The sequence below is a fragment of the Cuculus canorus genome, chromosome W, assembly GCF_017976375.1.
Source record: "Cuculus canorus isolate bCucCan1 chromosome W, bCucCan1.pri, whole genome shotgun sequence".
Taxonomy (NCBI): domain Eukaryota; kingdom Metazoa; phylum Chordata; class Aves; order Cuculiformes; family Cuculidae; genus Cuculus; species Cuculus canorus.
Genome location: NC_071440.1, coordinates 4,520,593 through 4,548,051, shown reverse-complemented (window position 1 = coordinate 4,548,051; position 27,459 = coordinate 4,520,593). Strand labels below are relative to the sequence as shown.

General features: G+C 38.1%; 1 protein-coding gene across 1 annotated transcript; it reads right to left on the bottom strand.

Moving 5' to 3' along the window:
* Nucleotides 1-2,565: 2,565 nt before the first annotated feature.
* Nucleotides 2,566-25,889, bottom strand: LOC128850279 (adenomatous polyposis coli protein-like). The gene is given in 11 exon segments (XM_054053295.1): nt 2,566-3,133; nt 3,135-3,213; nt 3,216-4,943; nt 4,946-9,045; nt 9,554-9,768; nt 10,761-10,877; nt 14,892-14,969; nt 16,925-17,064; nt 17,965-18,060; nt 19,380-19,758; nt 25,797-25,889. Coding segments are annotated over 11 exon segments (7,584 nt in total). The 5' UTR covers nt 25,881-25,889.
* Between the last annotated feature and the right edge of the window lie 1,570 nt (nt 25,890-27,459).

Genomic DNA, 27,459 nt, shown 5'->3' with positions numbered 1-27,459 from the left:
CTGAAGTCTCTCGTATTTTCAAATTTGCAGTTTATGACACTGACCACGCTCTTCATCCCAGGATAGCATTGGCCCTCTTGGCTATGAGAGCACATTGCTGGCTCATTGTCAACTTGTTATTTACCAAGACTCCCAGGTCTATCTCCACAGAGCTGCTTTCTAGCAGGTAAAACCTTAGCTTGTACTGGCGTGTGGGGTTATTCCTCCCTAGGTATAAGGCTCTACACTTGCCTTTGTTGAACTTCATTAGGTTGCTCCCCACCCAACTCTCCACCCTGTCCAGGTCTCACTGAATGGCAGCATGGTCTTCTGGAGTATCAGCCACTCCTCCCAGTCTTCGGAAAATGCATCCAAACTCAAAGGATGATGATTAAAGTCTTTGCAGAGAATCAGCACAAACTTTATGCATAAGAGATATTCAGCTTGTACGTAGGGCTTGTACTCTGGACAGAAGTGCATTTTACTGAGTGAACAAGCTCCCTCTGAATCTTAATATTGTAATGGCACTTCCACAGCCACTCAAGCAAAGGATGATTGCAGAAACAGCAAAATTAGAAGAGTTTCCTCAAAGCTTGAAGTGACAGAAATTCATAAATATATAAACCCAAAACTGTTTGGATATTTCATGAGAAATAAATAACTTGCAAAACTTTGCTAGGGAAGCATTACCCAGTCTTCCAATACGTAAACGGCACATCTGATAGACTGAAAGTTGACAGCAGAAAATGTAGGTATGAAAAGCACACCTTATATTCATCTGGGCATTAGTCATTCATTCAGACACCTACAGTACTGTTGTAAGCTCTTAAACTCTTCAACCCCACACGAAATTCCCTTGCACTTCCAGTATGTAACCAAACACATAACTAACCAACTTACCACTTTGACCAAAACCTCAACCTGAACTACATTAAGATTCTCTACAGACACATTTACAGATATAATCGGTTATTCTGCACACAGGAAACTATGAAGCAGGTATGAAGTTTATAAAGTGATTTGAAATGAAAAAAAAAAGGCATAAGCATTTTTTCTGGTTATAAGGGAGGTGGCTGTGGAAGCAAAGAGTAAGCACATTTGGATGATTTAGTATCAAGAAAGTCCTCAAAGTTTTAAGCATGTGGAGGAAGTCAGGCTGCTTATTGACCAACAATTCACTTCTAATTCACAGCTTTATCTAGATCACATATCTCATATAGAAAAAAGCTGACAGGTGGATGAGACTGCAAAACATTAGAGTAGTTATATGAGGTTGTGTTTAGGTAGAAGTCTACATGGGATTTTAGAGACACTTTTATGACTGTTCATATTTAATGAGAGCTAGGTGAGAAAACAGTTTGGGCGGCACCTAGTAAAAAGAGAATACAAGAGCTTCCAAGAGTTCATCTAAACATTTTCCAAATCATTCTTACAAGTAGTACTGTCTTCATTAGGGAAAGGATTTGTTTTTCCGCCTTCAGTCCTCTTTGAGAAAATAACTAGTTGCAGTAAAACTTTCTATTGAATGCAATATTCCAAATTTAAAATTTGTCGTCCAGAAGTTTATATATGGTAGAAAAATTGCTTCTTTGGAAAGTTTTGATGAAGAAATATTTATTTTCTATGAACACAAGCTGTAGACTAACATAATTCTGCTGAAACTCGTCAGAGTTTCCAGGATATAGACTTGCCTTAAACATAATATGTTTAAATGCAAAGTGTTTTAGCCTTGTTATGCATCTGAGTTGTGTGAAACTGTCTCAGTTACAAATGTAGACCTAGGGCCTGATCCTGCAATGCATCTTACAATAGCCATTTGTCAGTGATAAAGAAGGGTGAATTTTGAATGTGAAAGATAACATCTAGTTAAGGTAAAATAATTTTGTTCAAGATTTTTCAGTTACACAGTTGTCCATTTTTTTGTGGAGCATAAAGAAAGTGTAAATTGCTATACCATAACTGTCTAATGCACATTATGTGACCACAGAAATGTTTATTGTTTATCATTACTTCAGAAACTGAACCACCAGTTCTGTTCACACAGAAAAGTAGTATGAGAAAGTTTGTTCAGCAGAAACCATAGTACTGTGAATTTCACAGCCACATGATCAATTATTATGTTAGAAGGACTCACAAATAGTAAAACTGAGATACTTTTTTGCATAAATAATATAAATTCTTCCCTGATGTAGTTTAGTCAGACTGTAATCCATAAACAATCAATAAAGCAATATCACTATATAATCTCTATCTAATGCTCATGATTTCAAGACAAGCAATGTTTAAAGGATTTTTGGGATGGGATGCTAATTAAATATGATAAACAGTCTGTACAAATGTAATTGCATTATAAATTTTATTCCAAGCTGTCAATTAGGCATTCCTCCAAAATATTACCAATGAAGACAAAGTATACTATCAAATATGGCTTCCAGAACAAGGACCCTCTAACAAGAATCAAACCTATTTACAAAAGATAAAAGCAACAAATAAAACCAATACCAGTCTTTTAAAGTTTCATTTGAAACAAAATTTCTAAATAGCTGCTGTATATAAAATATTGATTGCATTTATTTTTTTATGTACTTAAACAGAAGTCACCAAGTAAGAGCCAGGATGACATTTAGGACTCTGAGTTCTGCTAGGGTCTGTAATTTCAGTCTGTGAGTCATATTTCTTTGTGTTGTTATTTATTGGCATTGGTATTTGTGATGGCTGAGCAGAACTGTTGCCTGCACTACTCTTCCTGGGGCTTGGACTGTAGCTGAAAGGAGTCACTCTTGCTGCAACAGTACTACTGGGGGAGTTATGTTTGCTTGAGCTACTGCAACTGAATGGTGTACGCTCACTAACAATGCTTTCATTATTTTCTAGTGCAGGAACAGGATTATTCTGTACAGGTTTTGCTTCCATTCCTTTCTTGTCTGGACTGTCTATCTGAAAGAAGGAGTTTAGACATTTTTCTAAACCAATGGTACAAACAGGGACATTTCCATTCCCTGGATTTTGTTTTTCATTAATCTCTTTAGAATCTTTATCATACACACTCCCTTTCTCTGAAACATGGCCAATAACAGGGGGAGTATTTCCAGTTGGGGATCTTCCAGGTCGAGGATTATTAATAGGGCAGTCCTCTATCCTCACCCACACATCCTGTCTTAGAGACAGCTGGTGCCATCTGATGTATTAGACTTTTGGATTCAGAGTCATTTGTTGCACCCGAGGAAGAATTTAATTTTCTTTTATTTTTCTCCAAGTACCTTTTGCTGGTGCTTGATTTTCTTTACTTTGTTTGTTTTTAGAAACAGAACTTCCATGTTGATTTTCATCTTCACTTTTTGCCTTTTCACTGGATTCTGAAGAAGCTAACAGAATTGAGGAAGAACTTCCAGTTCTTCACCAAGTATTTACACGAGGAAGTGATGAGGAATACTTGCTATGTTCACACTTCCATGTTCCTGATCTATTGATTGGCAATCTAGATGGACTCTCAGAATGAGAACGAGCAATGTCATGATGTTTTGCTGGTCTTCTATCATATACTACAGAAGGACTCAGATTAGGGGATAAATTTTGCCAACCACTAGTCTGGGCAGTTAAATGAGTGGATAAAGACTTATCAGGAAGAGATGGACTTAAAACTGGAGTCTGTATTTGGGGCCTAGTGGGAGAGCCTGGCCTGTAAGGAGACAGAGATTCAAATGAAGCAGACTCTTCTAACTTCTGTCTTAGAGTTTGACTTGAAGCTTCTTTAATAAAAGTTGACTGATGAACCAGAACATGTCTTTCAGATCTATCAGATTCACTTTTGCTAGATTTTGTGGATGACATTCTTGATAGTTCAGCCTTTTTGATTGATCCACCACTATTGAGAATTTGGTTTAATCCTTTTGAAGCAGATTCACTTCTGGGAATGCCACTGGTACTCTTAGGTAAGGCAGTTTGCTTTGTAAGGTTTTGTCGGCTTATCTGCACGCCTGGTGCTGTATATAACATTCTTCCCAAACTTGAAGATTTAGTTGAAGACATACTAGGAGATGATGTCCTTGGCAACTGAGACAGTTTTCTGGGAGTATTTATACCATTTCTTCCTGGGGAAATTGAGTTTCAGCCTGGAGATTGCAGTGGCCTGCTTAATGACTGCTGTTGAGGTCTAGAAGTGAAGTCTGTAGATCCTGATCTAGAAGGTCCTTTACTTGATCCACTCTGTTGAGATGGTTGCTTAGTTGCAGGAGTTGACTCAGGTTTCACTGATGACTTGACTCCTCTTGGAGAACTAACGGAACGTTGGCCCTCACTGGGACTCTTGGAGTTTGTATTTTTTAGTGTGGGACCTTTTTTGGGAACAGGACTAGTACTTGAGGAATTATTTCGAACTCCCAGAATATTAATCATTGTCCTACCACGTGAAATTGAAGTCATACTTGTTTTCTGTGATTGCTTTAACTGCCTTGAAACTTCTGAATTGGAGCAAGCTTTTCCTGTAATTATACTTTTATACACTGTTTTTCCTCCTCTGATTCCCTTATTTTCTGATTCTACTTTTTTAGACTCCAATGTACTTGTCTCCCCTGGCTTAAGAATTCTTGGACCTTTATTACTAGTGAAAGGCTTTCCTTCTTGGTCTGGGGTAAGATGAAATGGTGACCCTAGAGAAATACAAGATTTTAATGAAAGGATAGAGTCAGAGTCTGATGAAGCTTGTCTAATCAGTGATTCAGCAGCTGCAGCTTGATGCAAGCTATTAACTATAGAATTTGCACCTTCTTGTATAGCTTTCCAATCAAAGTTCTCTGAATCAGGTGATAAGCCATGTTCTGAATCTGGTCTCTGTATCTCTCTCAAATCCAGAGTTAAATCTTCTGTCAATATATCGTCCATATTTCTGGAATTACTTTTTTCACTTTCACTTTTTACTTTTGAGGCCTTTTTCTTTTTAGGCATAGCAGAACTAATGCACTCCTCAACAGATCATCTTCTGAGTCAATACTAAGAGAACTCAGAGAGCTGTTTCTAGAGAAATATACAGGAGTATCTTCAACATGAAATGATTTAGGTGCATAACCAGAAGTCTGTGGTCTATTTGACTGTACCTGTGAATCAGGAGCCTCAGTTTGTTTTGCAGGTTCACTTTCTTTGTTGTCATTTTCTTGATCAATATCACTGAGGGAACTAAGAGATGAATTGCAAGAGAAACATACAGGTGTGTTTTCGATAGCAAAACTCTTCATTTTCTCATCTGTAGCTGCTCTGCTGTCTGGAATTTCTTTAGTTGACTGAGAGAAAGTTTTAGGTTGCCTTCGGCCTGTTGGATATTGTTGACAAACTTGTGTCCTATTACCTGGTTGCTGATTTGAAGACTGTTCTGTATTAGTGCAGTCTTCAGTTTCTGTTTCCTTTGCTTTTCCTTTTTGCAATTCTGCCTTCTCTCTTGAAAGGTCAACACCATCATCATCAAAATCTAAAGAACTCAGGGAATCATTCAGTGAAAAACAATAAGGAGTTCCCTCGATAGGTGTGTAATGATGAGGGGATTCAAATACAAAGCTTCCTTTTACATGCTCTTCATTATTTGGAAGTTTGTTATTAAAATATCTTGAATTATTTTTAAGATTCTGTTTCTTTGTGTCTTTGTTCTCTGAATAGCTTCTTTCATTATTAGAATAGCTTTTAGGCTCTGTGTTTTTTCTTACATATCCTCTATATTCATTCTTTTGGGGAATGGGTTTTACTGGTGATGTTGCCTTCTTTTTATCACATCCTGACTGATTTTTGTTACTTACAGATAAGGAAGCTTGTTGAATTTGATCCATTATCTTCTTCACTCTGAAAGGTTTGTGAATTTTTCCTTTTGTCATAGCTGAGTTAATACATTCAGTCAGAATATCACCCTCTTCTGTTCTGTCATCATCCAGTCCTGGGTCAGTCCTAGTTGAACCTTTTGCTTTCCTAGGGTCATCAGTACTTATACCTTCTGTAGGAATGGTGTCTCTCTTTTCAAACTCATTCTCTACATTCTCTACATTGGCCAACTCATTCAGTAGTGACTCTATTGTGAGGTCACTCAAAGATGTAGCTGTTGAAAAATTTATTGGTGTATCCTCAAGAAAATATACCCATGGCATATCATCTTCAGATGTAAACCTCACACACTTTTGGGATTGTAGTCCAGTTTGTGAATGCAAAAGTTTGTAAGCTGGCAGATGACTTGGATTTCTGGTTACAAGGGGAGGTATTTTTGAAGTAGATGCTTGAGAAGGCTTTTTGGCTTTACATGTAAATTTTGTTGGCATTGCAGAAATAATGCATTCTTCCAATATTTCAATATCATCATCATCAGAATAATCCATAGTGTCTTTTTCTGCTTCAGTAGGCTTCTCTGCTTTCTTCTCTTGGTTATCCTTTGTATCATCTGTCTGTTCAGGTTCTGCTTCATTTCCATGCTCATTTTCATGTACAGGAGTCATTATACTTAACTCTACATCTTTCTGTATAAACAGTTCATCAAGACTCAGACCACTAAGGCTAGAAGAGCAAGAAAATCCATCTGGTGTACTTTCTGTGGCAAAATGTAATAATGTATCAGCATCTGGCAGTATCTGAACTCTTTGAACAGCTTCATTTATAGTTACCTGACTAGGACCAGGCTCTCTCTTTTCTGCATTAGGTACTTCGCCTTTAGCTACTTCCTTCTTTACTTGAGCTCCTTGAACAGGGGGTGGAGTTTTACTTCTGCTTGGAGGCATTGTTTGTCCAGGGCTGTCTGGAAGATCACTGGGACTTAGAATACCACTTACCATTCCACTGCAAGGCTCACTTTGAACTGAACTAGCAATTGAACGGCTTTCGAAACTATCCAGCGAACTTACAGAAGTACATCTGCTAAACATGAGCAGAGTCTCCTGCATATAATGTTCTGGTGGACTTTTAGGAGTGTGTGTGCCACTCTTTGAGGGAGATTTGGCACCTGAAGAAAATTCAACAGCTTTATGCCTAGAAGAGTCAGAAGGAGATAAACTAGGAGTCTGAAGTATACTAGATTTTGTTCTAATGTGCTGAGATGCTGATGCAACATTACTTACTGTACCTTCTCTGGACAGAATCCCATTGTTTTCCTTTAGTTCTGCTATCTGTACTGTGTTATTAGTATCTGTCACACGTGTGGATTGATCACATCCTATTTCATCTACAGATGATGACAAAGATGACAAAGACCTACACCTTGAAAAACATATTGGCGTATCTTCCACACAGTAAGTTTTTATAGTTTCCTGATTAATAGAGGGAGTCTTACAGGAGGCAGTCTTCTGAGCATGACTGCTTCTATTCTGCGCAGAACTTGGGTGAAGCCAATTCTGTCTCTCTGAACTACCTGAAGGGGTTGATATGTTCCCACAGCTTGAGGAAATATGGTCAGGTTTTGTGCTTTGCACTGATGAACTGTTTGAAAAAGTAAAAGATGGCTTCTGAGAAGAGGGAGGAACTTCTGTTGAATGTTTTAGACTATAATCAATTGGCTGATCCACATGATGTTCCTCTTCATTGCACTTTATGCTATAATTGATTGGTCTGTCTTCTTCCTCTTTGTGTTGTTCCTCCTCAGAGTAGCATTCACTATAGTTGGTTGGCTTATCATTGTCATAATCATCAACCTGGGACAAGAACTGGTTTACTTTCTGATTCATTCCAAGAGCTGAGCCTACTTTTTTCTGCTCTGAACCACTGGATCCTCTTGATCTAAAAGAAGAAACACACTCTTGCTGTCCAAAAGGTGACTGATATTTCATGCGCTTATCATCTCCACTTTCAGTGTACATGGAATAATTTGCATTTTGGCTCCTTAACTGCCTTTCTTCATTTTGTTTTATTTCATCATCTATTATAAGCTTACATCTTGCCCACCTTTCATTCTGAGAGGGACTTTGCCTTCCAGAATTTAACTGTTCATCTGAATATTTAAGACTATAATTAATAGGAGCGTCTAGTTCTTCATCATTGTCATCCATGTGATTTGCACTATGTATCTTATGTGCCAAGTCAACTGGGTATTGACCATAACTACGAAATTTACTTTCATTGTCTTCCAAGTAAGATTCAATGGAAGGTTTCATTTGGCCTCTTTTACCATAGCCATCACTGCTGCTGACACTATTTAAACTATCATTTGAAGCTCTCTTGTATTCCATTTTTGTATAAAGCATAGGACATGTCCTGGTTGAATTCTCAGATTTAGGAAAGTATGCATTTGATTGAGTATGAGCAGCAGATGTTCTTCTTGGGACATTTCTATCTTCTGTCAAATAGTGCATTTCAGAAGTAGAACAAGAATTTCTGTCTTCTTCCATAACTTTGGTAATCTGAGCTGCAGCGGTAATCTGCATTCCTGTTCTCTTAGAGGATTTCCCAGTACTCTCTGTAGCTGGATGATACCTATTTAAGCCTACTGCTCCATCTCTATTGAGACTTTGGTCTTTCTCAGGTTGAGAGTTTTCTATGTTTCCTCTACCAGGAGAAGAGGAGACAGGCAATACTGTAGTATTTAAATATGGTGGAAGTTCAGTTGTATGACCAGTATTAAAACTCTCTGATCTGTAAGTCCCATCATCATGTTGACTGGAATCTGAATCATATTCATTGTATATATTTTGCTTATGTCTCTGTTTAGTATGGTGAGAAACTTTGGGGCTTGAATTATCTATGTTGTCAAAAGTCTCTGATAAATGCTGAGGATCTAATTCTGCCTCCAGTGCCTTTTGTTTTCTAACATGAAGAGATGGTAAGCTTAATCCTGGAGTCATAATGTTGGCATCCTTATATTTCACTGGCCTATTTGCCATCAGGTTTCTTAGAGCTGCAGCACTGCCCATTGCTACCATTTTGTGTTTTGAGTGAATGAAATTTTTGAGCATGTTCACTGCTCCCATGTCCCACAGCGTCTCCTGATCCTTTGCATTTTGTGCAGAAAGATTCCACAGGGTCCCACATGCATTACTGACTATTGTCAAACTGCGTGACTTCAAATGCTGTAACAAGGTTTGCAAGCAGCTGTTCTCTCGCAAGATTTGCCTGGTGTTGAATGATTGAGAACAAAAATCAGTAAGTGGCATTTCAAAATGATAAGAGAAAAAGCAAACCAAAACCCCATTATGCTATAGGCAAGTTTAATTCATAATAAGTATGAATTATTCAGTGCAAATTTATCTTATTTTTTCCTCAGGTTTTCATCTGAATGTTAATCAAATTCTATACAAACATGAACAGTTTGCTCCCACACTATCCTCTCCATATAAACCATTCCAGGAAGTTTCCTATGGCTAATAACAATTTATGAATTTCCTCTCTCTTTACAGGAAAAGCTTTAAGTACAATTCACCATTTAACAAGCAGCAGTTATATTAATCCTTTTGCATATTCCAGTTATCTAAATTAAATACTTGCCTTATCAAATCCATTAAAAAATGAATGTCTAATTACTGTACTTAAAACATACAGTCATATTAAGATTTGGTTATACAAACTATTAAATATATTTTTAGTACCACTACTGGTTCTCAGAAAAACAAATTATATTCACCTGTGGTCCTCATTAGTAGCAATTAAGCTAGAAACATTTCTTAATATTCCTCCTCCACTTTCTATGATGGCTAATGTGTTTGTTTGGCTCTGGTATGTCAGTGTACCAACTAAAAATGCAAGAGCACCATCAACAGCACATATATCACCTTTGTTCTCAGTACAGTGTGCTGACAAATTCCATAAGGCACTCAAAATGCTTTTTAGGGTGGATTCCTAGGAGAATAATAAAATGACAGAATTAGAGAGTTTTCAACTATTAATCTTAACCCCTCAGAAGTATTTAAGTTAGCTTCAAGGAGGTAGCGACAAACCTGTTTTTCTAGCTCTCATGGATGCAAAGATAGCTTTGAAAACGTGAACCAAGAATAACCTAAAGAAATAATTTCTAGTGAACCTACACAGAGTTTAAAAATATATCTCAGAGACACAAAATGCCTCACTTAGTCTAATCCAGATATGCAATTAACAGAATCGTGACCATGGAATTTAGTTACTTTCCAGTTCACTGCAGAATTTGATTTTTGATCGGCATGAAATCTCTACTGTGTTGTATGTTGATGACCAATGTTTTGTTTTCTGTTTTATTGCATATGCTACTATTTCTCTAGCTTTTTCTTCAAACATGAGAATTAAGTGTTTCAGGCTCTGCTTTCTGTGCTGATAAACTAGAGGCAAGTAGCACATGTAACTACTTTTATTTGCTTCTCTCTACTTCCCTCAGCTATGGATTTCCTATTCCTTGTCAGAAAGTTTAAGAAGTATGCACTATAATACTTGTCAGCTGCCATAACAGTAAAAAGTTTGTAGATTAGCTAGCAGGGAGCACTGAGATGGAATATAATCCTGATGGGATATCAAGTAGACATCTCTAGAATGACAAATTCAGAAAATCAGAAGACAGCTGTATTAAAATTGCAAAATTATTAAAAAGGTTATTGGAACAGTACAGCTCATGAAACTGAAGAGTGAAAGTTATCATCCCTTATAAATAAAATTACAGAAACACTGGTAGTTCTCAGATGCCATTGCTACATTGTGATCTGCTGCTGAGTTAAGTCAAAGCAATTCTCTTCTTCAAAGGAAACCACCTGAAACATCGCAAATAATTGGCTAAGTGCTGATGTAAAAAAAAAAAAAAATTGTATTTTGTGCAAAATTAATGCAATCTTTCCAAAATTTATCTCATAATCATTTATATATGATACCTTCTTAACTTCTAAAGCACATTTCACCAATGCTTTCACACTTCCAGCTTCACGTAGAGTCTTTTTACTGTTTACATCTGCTCGCCAGGACAAGTTCCTCAAAATGCTTGCAATGACCTGCAAAGCATAAAAGAAAAATAATGTATCTCAAAATAACTACTCCTTTAGTAGGTCATCAGCATTTCCTCCTGGATTTCTAGAACACTATAGAATTTATCAACAGTGGCAATGTTCAGCTGCTGAGCTAGCTTTTTTGTTGAAATTAACTTTTTGTTCTATTGCCAGCTAAACTATCCTAAGATTTCAGTAGGAAGTTTGATCGAAAGTACTATCTTTTGTGTATAAAATAAACAAAGGTTTGAAAGCATGTTTCCTACTTTCTACATTGACTGAAAAATTGGACCAAAACCTCATATTTGTGCTCTACTCATGTCTGCTGTAGACTTATGCAGTCTCAGAAGAGAGATTTATATAACCTTTTTCCTCAGCTTTTCCACTTGTAAAACAGGACAATCATACCAACCTGTCCCTCGGAGGTATGGTATGATTACCTTTATTAATATTTATCAAGCTCTTTGAATACATCGTCTTTTATAATCAGAATAGTTATCTGTCGAAGATGAGTAGCCATTCAGCGCAGATTCTTGTCCTTGACAGCAGCAAGACTGAGATGCTTCAAAGTAAAGTGCAACTGTCAAGACAGTGGACAGTCATTAAATCATAGAATCATAGAATAGTTAGGGTTGGAAGGGACCTTAAAGATCATCAGTATTGTATCCAGTTCTAGAATCCTCAATGTAAGAAGAATATGGAGCTGTTGGAACAGGTCCAGAGGAGGGCTACAAAGATGATTGGAGGGCTGGAGCACCTTCCCTACGAGGACAGGCTGAGAGAGTTGGGCTTGTTCAGCCTGGAGAAGAGAAGGCTCAGAGGAGATCATATAGCGACCTTCCAGTACCTGAAGGGGCCTACAGGAAAGCTGGAGAGGGGCTATTCATAAAGTTTTATGTTTTATAGCTGATATATATACACTTTGGTGAGAAAACAGAATTTGTCTCAGAGTTAAGTATTTTTACAAGCACAAAGTTGTACTTCATAACTTACAGAACAAATATAGGTACAAACTTTGCATCAAAGTTAATGCTGACAAGACATCATAAGAATGAATATGAAAAAAAGAATCAGATCGGTAAGGACAGAACATTTCAAAGAGACAGTATAATGAAAAAAAGGAAAAGCTGCATATGAACAGAGCACTAGAAATCATAGAATCATAGCACTATAGAACCATAGAATCATTTAGGTTGGAAACGACCTTTAAGATCATCAAGTCCAATCCTTAACCTAGCACTGCCAAGCCCACCACTAAACCATGTCCCTAAGCACCACAACTACACAGTCCTTGAAATACCTCCATGGGTCGTGACTCAATCACTTCCCTGAGCAGCCTGTTCCAATGCTTGACAATCCTTTTGGTGAAGAAACTTTTCCTAATATCCAATCTAAACCTCCCCTAGCGCAACTTGAGGGCATTCCCTCTTGTCTTATGACTTATAACTTGGGAGAAGAGACCAACACCCACCTTGCTACACCCTCCTTTCAGGTAGTTGTAGAGAGCAATAAGGTCTCTCCTCAGCCTCCTTTTATCCAGGCTAAACAAACCCAGCTCTCTCAGCTGCTCCTCATAAGTCTTGTTCTCCAGCCCCTTCATCAGCTTCATTGCTGTTCTCTGGACACTCTCCAGCACCTCAATGTCTTTTTTGTGGTGAGGGGCCCAAAACTGAACACAGGATTTGAGGTGCGGCCTGACCAGTGTCAAGTACAAAAGGACTTCTCTGGTCCTGCTGGCCATGCGATTTCTGATACAAGCCAAGATGCTATTAGCCTTCTTGGCCACCTGTGCACACTGTTGGAACGTGTTCAGCTAGCATCATGAAAGAAGATACACACTTAAGCATAAAAACAGAATTATAGATTCATAAAATCACAGGATAGTTAGGGTTGGAAGGGACCTTAAAGATCATCTAGATCCAACCCCCCTGCCATGGGCAGGGACGTCCCATCAAAGCAGGCTGCCCAAGGCCCCATCCAACCTGACCTTGAACATCTCCAAGGATGGGGCATACACAACTTCCCTTGGCAACCTATTCCAGTGTCTCGCCACTATCGTGGTGAAGAAATTCTTCCTTATATCTAGTCTAAATCTGCCCCTCTCCAGTTAATACACATTCCCCCTGGTACTATCACTACAAGCCTTTAGGAATAGCCCCTCTCCAGCTTTCCTGTAGGCCCCCTTCAGGTACTGGAAGGTTGCTATAAGATCTCCTCTGAGCTCTCTCTTCTCCAGGCTGAACAACCCCAACTCTCTCAGGCTGTCCTCGTATGGAAGGTGCTCCAGCCCTCCGTTCATCTTTGTAGCCTTCCTCAGCACCTGTTCCAACAGCTCCATATCCTTCTTACATTGAGGATTCCAGAAATGGACACAGTATTCCAGATGAGGTCTCACAAGAGAGGAATAGCTGGGCAGAATCACCTCCTTTGATCTGCTGGCCACACTTATTTTGACGCAGCCCAGGATACGGTTGGCCTTCTGGGCTGCAAGCGCACATTGCTGGCTCATGTTGAGCTTTTCATCGGCCAGCACCCCCAAGTCCTTCTCTGCAGGGCTGCTCTCAATCACACCACCCCGCATCCTGTACTGAAACTGGGGATTGCCCCAAGTAAGGTGCAGGGCCTTACCCTTGGCCTTGTTGAACCTCATGAGGTTCTCACAGGCCCAATTCTCCACCCTGTCCAGGTCCCTCTGGATGACATCGCGTCCTTCCGGTATGGGAACTATACCACGCAGTTTGGTGTCATCTGCAAACTTGCTCAGGGTGCACTCAATCTTGCTGTCAATATCATTGATAAAGATATTGAACAGCACCAGTTCCAGTACGGACCCCTGAGGGACACCACTTGTCATGGATCTCCATCTGGACTTTGAGACATTGACCACCACTCTCTGAATATGACTGTCCAGCCAGTTTCTTATCCACCATTCTGTCCACCCATCAAATCCATCTCTCTCCAATTTAGAGAGAAGGATGTTGTGGGGGACTATGTCAAAGGCTTTACAGAAGTCCAGATAGATCATATCCATTGGTTTACTCATGTCCACTGCTGCAGTTACCCATCATAGGAAGCCACTAGTTAGGTCATACAGGACTTGCCCCTGGTGAAGTCATGCTGGCTGCCATTAATCACCTCCATGTGCTTTAGCACAGCTTCTAGGAGGATCTGTTTCATGATCTTCCCAGGCACAGAGGTGAGGCTGACAAGTCAGTAGTTCTCAGGGTCGTCTTTTCTACCCTTTTAAAAATGGGCCCGATGTTACCCTTCTTCCAGTCACCAGGGACTTCTCCTGCCTGCCATGACTTTTCAAAGATCATGGAGAGTGGCTTGGCAACCACATCTGCCAATTCCCTCAGGACTCTGGGATGCATCTCATCAGGTCCCAAAGACTTATATATGTTCAGGCTCCTTAGGTGTTCGTAAACCTGATCCTCCTCTACATTGGGAGGGGGTTTACCCCCTTGGTCACCATCTTGCTGTCCCATGACCCAGGAAGGGCGAGGAGAGTGGTTATTGGTGAAGACTGAGGCAAAAAAGTTAAGTACCTCAGCCTTCTCCTCATCTGTTGATACATGATCACCATTTCCAACCATCAGTGGGGGTACATTCTCTTTGACCTTCCTCTTTTGATTGACGTACCTGTATAAGCCCTTTTTGTTAGTCTTCAATTCCCTTGCCAAGTTCAGCTCCAGCTGCGCCTTGGCCTTCCTGACTTCATCCCTACACAACCGGGCAGCGTCTCTATACACATCCCAGGTTCCCTGTCCCTGCTTGCACTGACTGTGCAGTTCCCTCTTCTTTTTTAGTTTAACCATCAGGTCTTGACTCAGCCATGCCAGTCTCTTCCCTTTCTTGCCTTATTTTCTACATATGGGGAATAGCTCGCGGAGAGGCCAAATAAGTGGAAAGAAAGGGGAGCAAAAATACAACAATTTAATATGACTCAATGAAATTGAAGAGATGCAAGATAATGGATATGTGCAAGCCAATTAAATATTTAATCTCGAAAGGAAGTACCTGTTGCAAGTCTTCACTCTCAGACTTCAGTTGGGCTACAAGAGCTCTCATGCAGTCCTTCATAGAACACAATGTAGTCTGTTAGGAATCAGGAGAAAAAAGAAAATAAAGAGAGTATTAAATAACACATTATGTAGCTTGATAGTGTATAATTTGCTATTTTAAGCTATTCTCTGAATCTCAAAAAAGCTTATTAAAATGTTCCCAGTAACAGATATTTGATCTACAGTTATTAAAATTATGCTAAGTTTTACACTTTGACAACAAGTCTAGGACCAAATCTGGAATAATAATAGTTTAGAAGCCTTCTTTGCTATGTCCTGGATATAAAACTGGACACACCTGTAAGTTGGGATGTGTTGTTACCTGATGTCTATTGAGTCTCAAATAATGCTTTTTATTTCAAATACACATAACATGAAAACTAATATAACAATTTAAAACTGCATCAAACACAAGAACATTCCTGAGTTGTGAAGATCAAATAACTTTTTATGAATACACTAGTAACTGAAAAACCGTGAGGCTTACATTCGAAAATATATGTGACAAAATGCAATTAAAAATTCCTCAAAACCAAAAGTATGTTAGAAATTCATTATTCGTTAGCTGGATAACACATACATTTACATCAATGAATAGTTCAGTTTGTGCTATAAACCAAATAAATACAGCCTTGCAGCAATTACTACTCAGGTGATTTTAAGAGGCAAAATTCTGTGAAGTACTTCATTTACTGGAAGGATTTGTTTCCCTTTGTTTAAAACTGGGAGCAAAAAGTAAGCATTATGAAATATGTTTTTTTTTTTTTGCAGAATCACAGAACAGTTTTGGTCAGAGGTCATCCGTTCCAACCCCCCTGCTCAAGTAGGGCCACCTGGAACCAGTTGCCCAAGACCAGGTCCAGATAGCTTTTGAATGTCTTCAAGGATGGAGACTCTACAACCTCTCTGGGAAACCTGTGCCAGTGCTTGGTCACCCTCACAGTAAAAAAGTGTTTCCTGATGTTCAGACGGAACCTCTGTTTGTGCCCATTGCCTCTTGTCCTGTCCCTGGGCACCACTGAAAAGAGCCTGGCTCTGTCTTCTTTGCACCGCCCCTTCCTCTTAGGTTAAATGTCTCAGCTTCCACTTTCTGTATACTTCCTTTTTGTATCTGAGTTTTGTCAGGAGCTCTTTGGTTCATCCACGCAGGCTTCCTAGCATTTTTGCTTGACTTCCTGCTTGCTGGGATGGAATTTTCATTTACTCTTGAAGTGTCTTCCATTAGAGTAGAAAGATAAAAGTCTTGTCAGAATGAGGTTATTTGAAGATCCATGTTTTAGAAAACTCCGGGGCAAAAGATTTTTAAAACTTTGTATGTTTTGAAAGCAAAGTCCTTTGCCAAAGAAATCAGGGAATCTATTTTCTTCAGTCATCTGAAATAGCACCCATTATGAGCCAGACACACTCCGAACATTTAAGAAAGAGGATCCAGGCTGAAGAGATTTGCAAAAATTTGTCAGACAGTAATAATATAAGTAAATCATAGAATAGAACCACTAGGTTGGAAGGGACCCACTGGGTCATCGAGTCCAACCATTCCTAATAGTCCCTAAACCATGCCCCTCAGGATAGATGCACTTATAAATAAGTGATAACTTCACAAAATTTGACTAAATTAACAGGTTTAGTTCAATATCTATTATTTGTAATCATTAGTACATTATGGAAAGATCTAGCATATTGTTTACATGAAAATAAAGCAAATATATAAAATCTTTACTTTCAGTGACAAACCAGAAGTAATCTAATATGAAAACTGTACTGTAGTATATACTATACTTTTATGATATAACATTCAATTTGTGCTCTGTGTTAGGAACAGAATGGAATGGAAAAGTTTTGGGGAAATTTCTGTGTTGAGTCGAAATGCAATATTCTATCCCAGAAATGCAACATCCTACCCCAGAGATTTTCATCACCTTTCTGAGAACTACAAGTCAAACATAGCTATAAACTGAAATTATTGTATGTTTGAAATTCTATTTTTACCTTGTTTGACACATCTCCAAAAGTCAAGTTTGTCAGAGCCATTCCAGCATATCTCCTTAAGGTAATACTATAGTGATCATTTGTAAGTCCATACATTTCACAATCCACTTGCAACAGTTCTGCAATGGCCTGCAAACCTCCTTTATAATTAAATAAATAATAAAATGAATAATAGTAAACAATTCTACTACTACTAAATTTCAATTCTAATATCAAGAATACAGTATATACACATCAAGGTGTAAATTGCATTCATATATGCAGAACATATCTCACACATCTGAAACCCAAAAGGCTCAGAAAGGTAAATAATAATTTCTTAAATACAATGTTAAATATTGACTCTGGATCTTGAATTGTGTGCTTAGTATAAGCTGAAAGATATGGTAGCATGATGCTGAGATTTTGGGGGAAGATGAAAACAGAAGCATTTATGAAGAGGTAAGAAACACATCCATCTTTTAATTCTGCCCAGTCAAAATCACATTTGACTGATGAACTCGCACCAATTTTTTATTCAGTAAATCTGATAATTATTAATGTCATAATTATTAATTATTAATTTAATAATTATTACTACTGGGTTTAATAATTATTAATACTGAATCTTATTATCACAGAAAAATATTTTTTCATCAAAAATGAATAATGGCAAATTAAAGAAACTTGCATGCACAGAATTCACTGAAGATGGACTAAAGTATTCAGGCTGTTATACAGGAAATAATATGTTTAACTCATGATGCAAAATATCCTCAGAAAATAGTCTCCATTATAAGTACAATACTTCTAAAATTGCAAATATTCCCAGGTTATGAATACCCTTCCAAAAATTACAGTTCATGGCAGATAAGAATAACTTGCATAACAACTCATCTGCTAGGAAATAGTCTAGCTATAAGTTCATTTAAACTGCATTAATCAGAGTTTAAACTAGTGGTTAACAAAAGAAAAGCTAAATATTAATTGGGGTATACAAGAAAGGAATGTCCACATTTTCAGAAAGCATCTCAAAGTAAGTTAAACACATTTAGTCTTACCAAGCTCATTCATGGCATGCCTGTGTTCTTCATCAAATGAAAGTTTCATCAAAATACACAGTGCAGGACAGATTTGATGATCAACTGGAGCTGGCACTGATCAAGAAATAGGTAACTATTAGTATTTCTTAGGTGTATAATTTTCTCTAGATCATAAGCTTTCCAAAGAGAATCTAATCTTAAAATAAATAGTGCAGGCTTTTTCAGGGTTTGTATCTTCCCAGTAACTCAAGAACAGATAATTAATTAAGAACATTACTAATAAATGTGGGTACACAGAAGCTTGAATATGTGTACATGCAACCAGGTTTACATATATGTACTAGAAACATACTTGAAGCTGAAAAGACTCTTTATGGAAAAGAATTTAGGGAGAATTCTGAATGAATGTATGTATTCAGTAAAAAATATGACTTCAAGTACAAAATAGCCTGTCTAATTAATTTGGAAACAAATAATCTCAGTTAAACAAATCAGTAAGTTTAAATTTTCTGGCAGTATTAAATAATACAATATCTAAGTTGAAGTTGTTTCTTTGGGTGTAATGTCTTCGTTAATTAATGTAATGTAATGGTTAATTAAGCCCTTTGTTTCATAACAGATCTGTTTAAAATCATAATTTTGGGGGCTAAACTTTCCCTAAAGGACATAGTGCATTGGTACATTTTATTCAGATACCCACTTCTACTGAACAATTCTTGGGCTAAAATCCAACATCCAAAACAGAGCCCACTGATTTCAGTAGTACTTCTGATATAGATATCTACAGCATATATTTACAAAATGGCAACTTTAATCCTCCCTAACTTCAGAAAAGTAGTTATTGAGTAATCCAGAAGGTTACATCTTAATTTTTTAAAAAAACAACTGTTATGTGAGAAAACTCCAGTTCACTTAAACTGTCACTTCTCTGGTATTTTGACACTGAACTATTTCTTATGCAACACATTCTAAATAATAGTTCATACATACTGAGTAGACTGAGATTATTTAATTTGTGCCTTCTATCCCTTTCCTAGATTAAATTTTTATCTTCTGAACACATCCAAATGAAGAGCAAATTGGGATTATTAATTTAGATATATGTCATAATACATTCAAATATAAAATAGCAATAAGTTGAAATTTATGTTTAATTTGTAGATTATAAATATAAAACACTAGAATTATACCTGGAAAGCATACCAAAGCCTATGATTTAAAGAACAAGTTTATAAATTAGATATCATATCTATAATAGATACTATTTCCTGATACTACTTCAACTTTAATATACATAAATAAATGATTAACTATAAAAATAAAAGAAACCTTACATACATTTAACAAGAAGTCAGATTAAAACTGATTTTTTTTGTAAATTCACTGCTTTCAAAATATCTTTTAAACATATTTATACAGTTTACAGAACTTACTTGGGTTTTTGTCTTGGTTCATGTCTTCTTCATGTGCCTCCTGCCATTTCCAACATGTTTCACAGTAAGCACGGATTTGCTCCAAGAGAAGAAGCACACAGATTTCCCGTCTGCCTTGCTTATCATCGGGCTGGGAGTGAATGATGTTATGCAGTGCTGCACTGGCTCTGGCACAGGCCTCTTTACTACCACGGGAATTTCCTAACAACACAGAGTCTTTATCATTGCCATGTAAAAGCTGGATAAGGAGAGGAAGACATCCAGACTGACACATAGCTATGCAGCTGTCTTGGGAGCTAGACATCGCTAGCAATGTTCGTGACATGTCATCTTTATCATGAGTACCAAGCATCGACAATAATGAATATAACATTTCCACCTGCAGGTCAAATGATTTAAAAAACACAGTTACATTTAAAAATACATATTGAATAAAAAAAAAAGTTATCAATAGTATGCATGAGTAAAAAAAAAAAAAGAAAATTTATTTATATAATGGTGCAAGAATTTCATAGAATGGTTTCAGTTGGAAGAGACCATGTAGTCCAACCCCCTGTCATGGGCAGGGGCACCTTCCACTGGATCACGTTGCTCAAAGCCTCATCCAACCTGGCCTTGAATACCTCCAGGGTTGGAGCATTCATAGCTTCTCTGGGCAACATGTGCCAGTGCCTCACCACCCTCATCATCAAAAATTTCTTCCTTTTATCCAATGTAAGTCTGCCCTCTTTCAATTTAAAAACTTAGCCCCTTGTCCTGTCACTACAGGACCTGCTAAAATGTCTGTCTTCATCTTTCTCATTAGTCCCTTTCATGTATCAACAGGCCACAATAAGGTCTTCCCAGAATCTTCTCTTCTCCAGGCTGAACAACCCCAACTCTCTCAGCCTTTTGTCATAGGAGAGGTGGTCCAGCCCTCTGATCATCTTCGTGGCCCTCCTCTGGACCTGCTCTAACAGGTCCATGTCCTTCTTATGTTGGGGTCCCCAGAGCACTCCAGGTTTGGTCTCACCAGAGTGGAGTAGAGGGGCAGAATCACCTCCCTCGACCTGCTGGCCACGCTTCTTTTTACCCAGCCCAGGATATGATTGGCTTTCTGGGCTGCAGACGTACATTGATGGCTCATGTCCAGTTTTTCATCTACCTCATATCCCCAAGTCCTTCTCTGCAGGATTGCTCTCAAACTATCCATCATGCATTTTTTCACTACTTTGAAATACTTAATTAAGCACTATTAGTTCTTCACCATTTGTAATCCTAATAAATCTCAGTGCTTAAATGGCTAGAAAAACTGGGTGGCTATTATATCTATTACCCTGTAAGACTAATGGCAAAGACTTCTAACTTTCCATTGCACACAAGGATTAAAGAAACATGCTAATGAAAGTTCTTTACTTTGGGAATACAGGAATACATTTAAAATTACCTCAGAAGAGTATGCCCTGTATGAATCATACTTTCATGAAAAGATGATCTTCAGTGAAAAATTATTTGATGTATGGCATTAAATACAGTTACTCCATACAAGATAATATCATTGAAATTAATTTTTAACATACATATTGCTAAAAAATCTTACATATATTTTTGTTATGATGAATGATTTGCATATAGGCCAGATTATTTATAGGTAATGCAAAACTGAACAGTAAATTTAACTCTTCAGGTTTACAGGGATAAAACCAACAAAACAAACAAAAACTCCTTTAATATATACAGCATAGAATCAAAGAAACATTAGGCTGGAAAAGACCTTAGAGATCTTCAACTCTGACCATACCTGTCTACTACTAAATCATGTTCCCAAGCACCTCATCTACCTGTCTTTTAAATACCTCCAGGGATAGGGACTCAACCACCTCCCTGGGCAGCCTGTTCCAGTGCTTGATAACCCTTTCTGTGAAGAAATTTTTCCTGCTGTCCAATCTAAACTTCCCCTGATGCAGCTTAAAGCCATTCCCTATTGTCCTGTCACCTATCACTTGGGAGAAGAGACCAACACCCACCTCTCTGCAACCTCCTTTCAGGTAGTTGTAGAGAGCATGAAGGTCTCCCCTCAGCCTGCACTTCTCCAGGCTAAACAACCCCAGTTCCCTCAGCCACTCCTGATAAGACTTGTTCTCCAGCCCCGTCACCAGTTTCATTGCTCTTCTCTGGACACGCTCCAGGACCTCAAGGTGTTTCCTATAGTGAGGGGCCCCAAACTAAACACAGTATTCGAGGTCTGGCCTCACCAGTGCTGAGTACAGGGGGAGAATCACTTCCCTGGTCCTCCTGGCCACACTGTTTCTGATGCAACCCAAGATGTCATAGGCCTTCTTGGCCACCTGGGCACACTGCTGGCTCATGTTCAGTTGGCTGTCGACCGACAATCCCAGGTCCTTCTCTGCCAGGCAGCTTTCCAGTCATTCTTCCCCAAGCCTGTAGAGCTGCATGGGGTTGTTGTGTCTCAAGTGCAGGACTCTGCATTTGGCCTTGTTGAACCTCATTCCATTTGCTTCAGCCCATTGATCCAGGCTGTTTAGATCTCTCTGTAGAGCCTCCCTACCCTCCAGCAGATCAACACTTCCTCCCAGTTTAGTGCCATCTGCAAATTTGCTAAGGGTGCACTTGATCCCCTCATCCAGGTCTTTGATAAAGATATTGAATAGGACTGGACCCAGCACTGAGCCCTGGGGAACACCACTTGTGACTGGCCTCCAGCTGGAGTTAACTCCATTCACTACCACTCTTTGGGCCTGGACATCCAGCCAGTTTTTAACCCAGCAGAGGGTACACCTCTCCAGGCCAGTGGCAGACAGTTTCTGAAGCAGAATGCTGTGAGAAACGGTGTCAAAGGCTTTACTGAAGTCCAGATCCACTACATCCACAGCCTTTCCCTCATCCATCAAGTGGGTCACCTTGTCATAGAAGGCGATCAGGTTAGTTTGGCAGACCCTGCCTTTCATAAACCCATGCTGAGTGGGCTGGATCACCCAGATGTCCTATGTGTGTGTTGTGAGATGGCACCTAAGATGACCTGCTCCGTGACCTTCCCTGGCACTGAGGTTAGACTGACAGGCCTGGAGTTCCCTGAATCCTCCCTCCAGCCCTTCTTGTAAATGGGTGTAACATCTGCCAGCCTCCAGTCCAATGGAACTTCCCCAGACCGCCAGGACTGCTGGTAGATGATGGAAGGAGGTTCCCTTAAGCCAGCTCCCTTAATACCCTTGGGTGGATCCCATCCGACTCCATAGACTTATGAATGTCTAATTTACCTAGCAGGTCTCTAAACATTTCCTCTTGGATCAAGGGAGCTTTGTTCTGCTGCCCCTCCGTCTACTGGCTCAGGAGGTTGAATACCCAGGGAACATCTCACCTTACTATTAAAGACTGAGGCAAAGAAGGCATGAAGCATCTCAGCCTTATCCTCATCCTTTGTCACTATTGTTCCCCCTGCGTCCCATAAAGGATGGAGATTCTCCTTGGCCCTCCTTTTGTTATTGATTTATTTGCAGAAGGATTTTTTGTTATCTTTAACAGAATGGGCCAGTCTAAGTTCTAATTGGTCTTTAGCCTTTCTGATTTTGTCTATATATGATCTCACTTCATCTTTGTAGTCCTCACGAGCTGCCTGCCCCTTCTTCCAGAGTTCATATTTTTTCCTCTTTTTCCTGATTTCTATCCAGCGCTCTTTACTCAGCCAGACTGGCTTTCTCCCTTGCCAGCTCATTTTCTGACACATGAGGACAGCCTGCTCTTGTGCTGCCAGGAATTCCTTCTTAAAGAGCATCCAGCCCTCATGAACTCCTTTGCCCTTAAGGACTGTCACCCATGGATCTTGATTGAGCAGCCTTCTGAACAGACCAAAGTCTGCCCTCCGGAAGTCTAAGGTGGCCATTCTACTGAGCCTCCACCTTACTTCTCCTAGAACTGAGAATTCTATCATCTCATGATCGCTGTGCCCCAGGCGTCCTCCATTTGTCACATCTACCACAAGGCCTTCTCTGTTAATAAACAACAGGTCCAGCGGGGCACCTTCTCAGAGTCCCACCACAATATGTACCATATTAGGTGCACCTCTGATTTTCACCCATAGATATTCAACCCTATCTTCACCATCAATGAATTCGAGGCTGTCAAAACTCTCTCTAACATAGAGGGCTACTTCACCGCCCCTCCTTCCTCACCTACCCATCCTGGAGTCTATACTCTTCCACAGCAGCAATCCAGTTATGCGAGTCATCCCATCACATTTCCGTGAGAGCAATTATATCATAGTCCTCTTCCTAAGTCCCACTACTAAGCATTTTTCCAACTAAATTCAGTCATGAAAAAACAGTGTTTCACATTTAACTTTAATTTGAGTAATCAAATTTCAAATTAGATAGTAGCAATTTTTTGCCATATAATACAGTGGTCAATGCACTATTTTGGTTGTCTTTTGCATTCTGTTTTTTTTCAGTAATAGCTTTAGATTTGGAAATGTGTTTGGTTCTTTTAGTGAACTTTTAATAGAACAATATGACATACAAGGTAATATTAGATAGAAACCCAAAGTCCTAAAGCCAATACAGCAAATTTCAAAATCATAGTACAAAATAAACAAACTAGAAAAGGGAATTGCAAAGTAGCTGAGTGTGTTTCTTTAAAATATACCAACTAAGGAAGAAATGAAACTTGTAGTTTGTTATACAAAGTTTTCTAATATTAACTACAGTTTTGCACTAGTTACCAGCCCGATGAATTATTTTATTTGGTTTCTTCAGAGACTATTCTAATGTCGCTGATGATAAGTACAAATACTGAGTTATAAAAACAATGGATAACAGTGGGTAGACTAAGCAATAAGTCTGTTAATATGCTAGAATTGCTGAAACAATAGAAATCTTAAAATCTATAAAATTGTATAATAACATGCAAAATCTGCTGAAATACTCTTGGAGCCAATTTTATGATGGCCTACCATTTTAGTTTGTAGATCCTTACTTCCTGGTCTGGGAAAAAAAATCAAATACATTCTGAAGACAATCCACTTGGACTCTTAAATGAGAGTGAATTCAGTCTGCTTTTATGAATGCCTCTTGACAGACATTTTAAGCAGTAGCTTTAGTCGACAGTTATTCAGATTTGGAAGATAAAGGTTTTTGTCATGGAATAAAGCTATAGAAGCCATCAAAATCTGGCCTCCAGATTTATAACACATACAGTACAGAAGAAACTCTAAAATATATATATTCTTCATATATACACTACATACAGAGGCATCTCTTTTTTTATCTGTAAATGCTTAAAATCTCTACTGCTTTCCCTTCTTTTCATGCATTAATTTCAAGATTTTCTTACCCCACAGCGCACTAAGATGGACCTTTTTTTTTGTCTTTATCCTTCTACACTTAGTCTCTTTCTCTGCATTCAGGGCTCTCCCCTTGTCTGCACCTTTTGGGAATTCTACACTTTATAATGGGAAGTAGTAAACAGACACTCTAACTAATGTCACCTCCATTTGGTACACACATACAATGAAGGGCAGAAGTTACAACATAACACTATTTTAAGGCCCTACCTAACTTAATACTATGTCAAGGTCCTGCTTCCCAGAAGACTGAGTTTAGCACCACATTGATAATATCTATATTGCTGCTGATGCCAGAGATAGTATAAACTTCAGTGGTTCAGGAACTCAATTGTGTGTTACAGATCTGTCCTTTTTTCCTCTCTTCATCTTGCTTGTATATCTTGAATACACTCTCTGTTTTATATCAGGCTTCATCTCTGGTTTTTTAGCAACTTTTTAGAATACACTGCAGATATTTAAAAGGTTGCTTCGAAAGGTAGAAAGAGTACTTTCTATTTCCATTGAGAAAAAGGAAATTGCAGCTAAGGAGATTTAGTTTAGATGATAAAAATTTTAAGAGCAAAACCTGAAAAACTGATAGATATTGCTTATCATTAAAGCTTTTACCAATAGCTTAGATAGCTTTCATGTGCTGCCAATAATGCTCTTGATAAAATGAATGCATTACTGGGAGATATATTAGATGATTGCCTCAAAGTTCCTTCACATTTCCTATTTTCAATGATTATTCAAATATTTTAGTCACGATGAGCATTTTCCATTCTCCATTATTCTGCGTCATATTATCTGAATTACTATAGAGACAATGAACAGAAATTTATTACCATCAAGGGCTTATGCTTATTTAAATGTCTTAGCAACACCAACTGTTTTGAGGACTCAGACTCCAGTAAAGTATTCCAAGAACTGCTTTTAAAATGGTTACTTTTCATAATGGACTATGCATCAAATAAATTATTGCAATCAAATTTTTCTTATTGATCATTCAACTAATATTGGCACTATTGGCAGAGACAATGAGGTTATTGTATTAGTAAAAATGTAGCATTAGCGACCTGTCATTTGTAATCTTTGGTTACCTTGGTACCCAGATGATTTGTCAGTCTGCGAGGAACAGAATAGTTGTTACTAGAGTTCATAACACTGGCTGTCTCGTGGTCCATTCAAGCAGCAGAACCCTAAAATTTAAACAACAACTCAGTATAACGCGAAGTCCAACTGCAATACCAACTGTTGCCTAAATCAGTTTCAGCCTTTATCTGTTTCCCCCTTAATTAAACTCCAAGATGCTATATTTTCAATTGAAGTCTTTTAAAATTATTTTCACCAAGAAAAAGTAGAACTAGAATTGGCAACAAACTGAATTATGTTTTTTTACAGAAGGAGAAAAAAGTAGCCCCTCCTTTTAGGTCAGATTGTATAGTAAGTAGGAATAAGCCTGTACTACCTTCTGAACACAGTCAGATATGCAGGAAGTGACAAGGAAAGAGATTCATCTTGACGAGGAGTAACCTACTTGAACTTGTCTTTATCAAAAGCAAATCACAGGTGGATGAATCTGTTCTATTTTAATGAAAAGCTAGAAAAAATGCTGACATTATTAATTTTTCTAAAAACTATGGTAAATACCGTGTTTCTACCTGTTGTAACAACATCCATTTATTAAAATATTTGCCCTTTTTTAATCTATTTTGTGTTCTTGCATATCCCCCCCTCTTTTATCTTCTCACATTCTTCTTTGGAATGGTGTTTTTGTGGGTGTGTGTTTAGTTCTTTCTTTTCCCTGCTTCCTGTCTGTGAAGCTTTACTATGTCCTTCTCTCACAGGAAGATTCCATTCAGTTTGGGGCACTTCAAAATACATTTGAATAGTGTACAATTTAAGGGAAAATTGTTCTGTTTATTTCATTGTTGTGCTGGGTGAGCTTTATTTTAAGCTGAGTGCCTTCTTATATTGATGTTTGCACAACATTCCATTGTCCTGGATCTATAGCACTGTATTGAGTGACTCTTCCCTGTATCAACTCTAACAGAAGGAAGACACAATTTCCTAAGAGTTCTTAATCCTTTTACATATACCTAGGTGAATATGTTACCCATTGTGATCAAAGTAAGTGGCAATATGATAAATATTTATCTGTAATCATATGCTTCTCCTTTTAACAAAACAGCCCAAATAAAAAAAACCCCACAATCTCCAGAATTTGAAAAATTACTTCATATTCTAACTGTTAAACACTAACTGTGAAGGAATCACAGAAGCAAACTCCTACAAAACTCATAAATATTACTGGATAATATCAGTGACATTTAAAAAGTTGTCGAAAATAATGTATACTGTTTCAAAGATACATCTACTGTGTTTTAGTTTCTGGAAAAAATTATAAAAAATAACAGAAAAAAATTTGTAGTTATACTGGAATATTTAAACAGACTTATTTCATTCTCCATTTGAATCCAGAACATTTCATGCATATTCCAGAATAAGTATTAGCATAGGATACTAAATAAGTACAACTAGAATGATTTAAATTCAAATATTATTTTATTCCAATATATATTTCCTACATAAACAAGCACTTCTTTTTCCTGTTATGGATGGGAAAATTTGAAAACCATAAAGCTTAGAATGAAAACAATATTAGACTTCCTAAATTATTTCATTTTAATAACCTACACTGCTATGAATATGGGAAAGAACCCTGAGATTTATACACTGAGTCATTCATTAATATCATCTTGA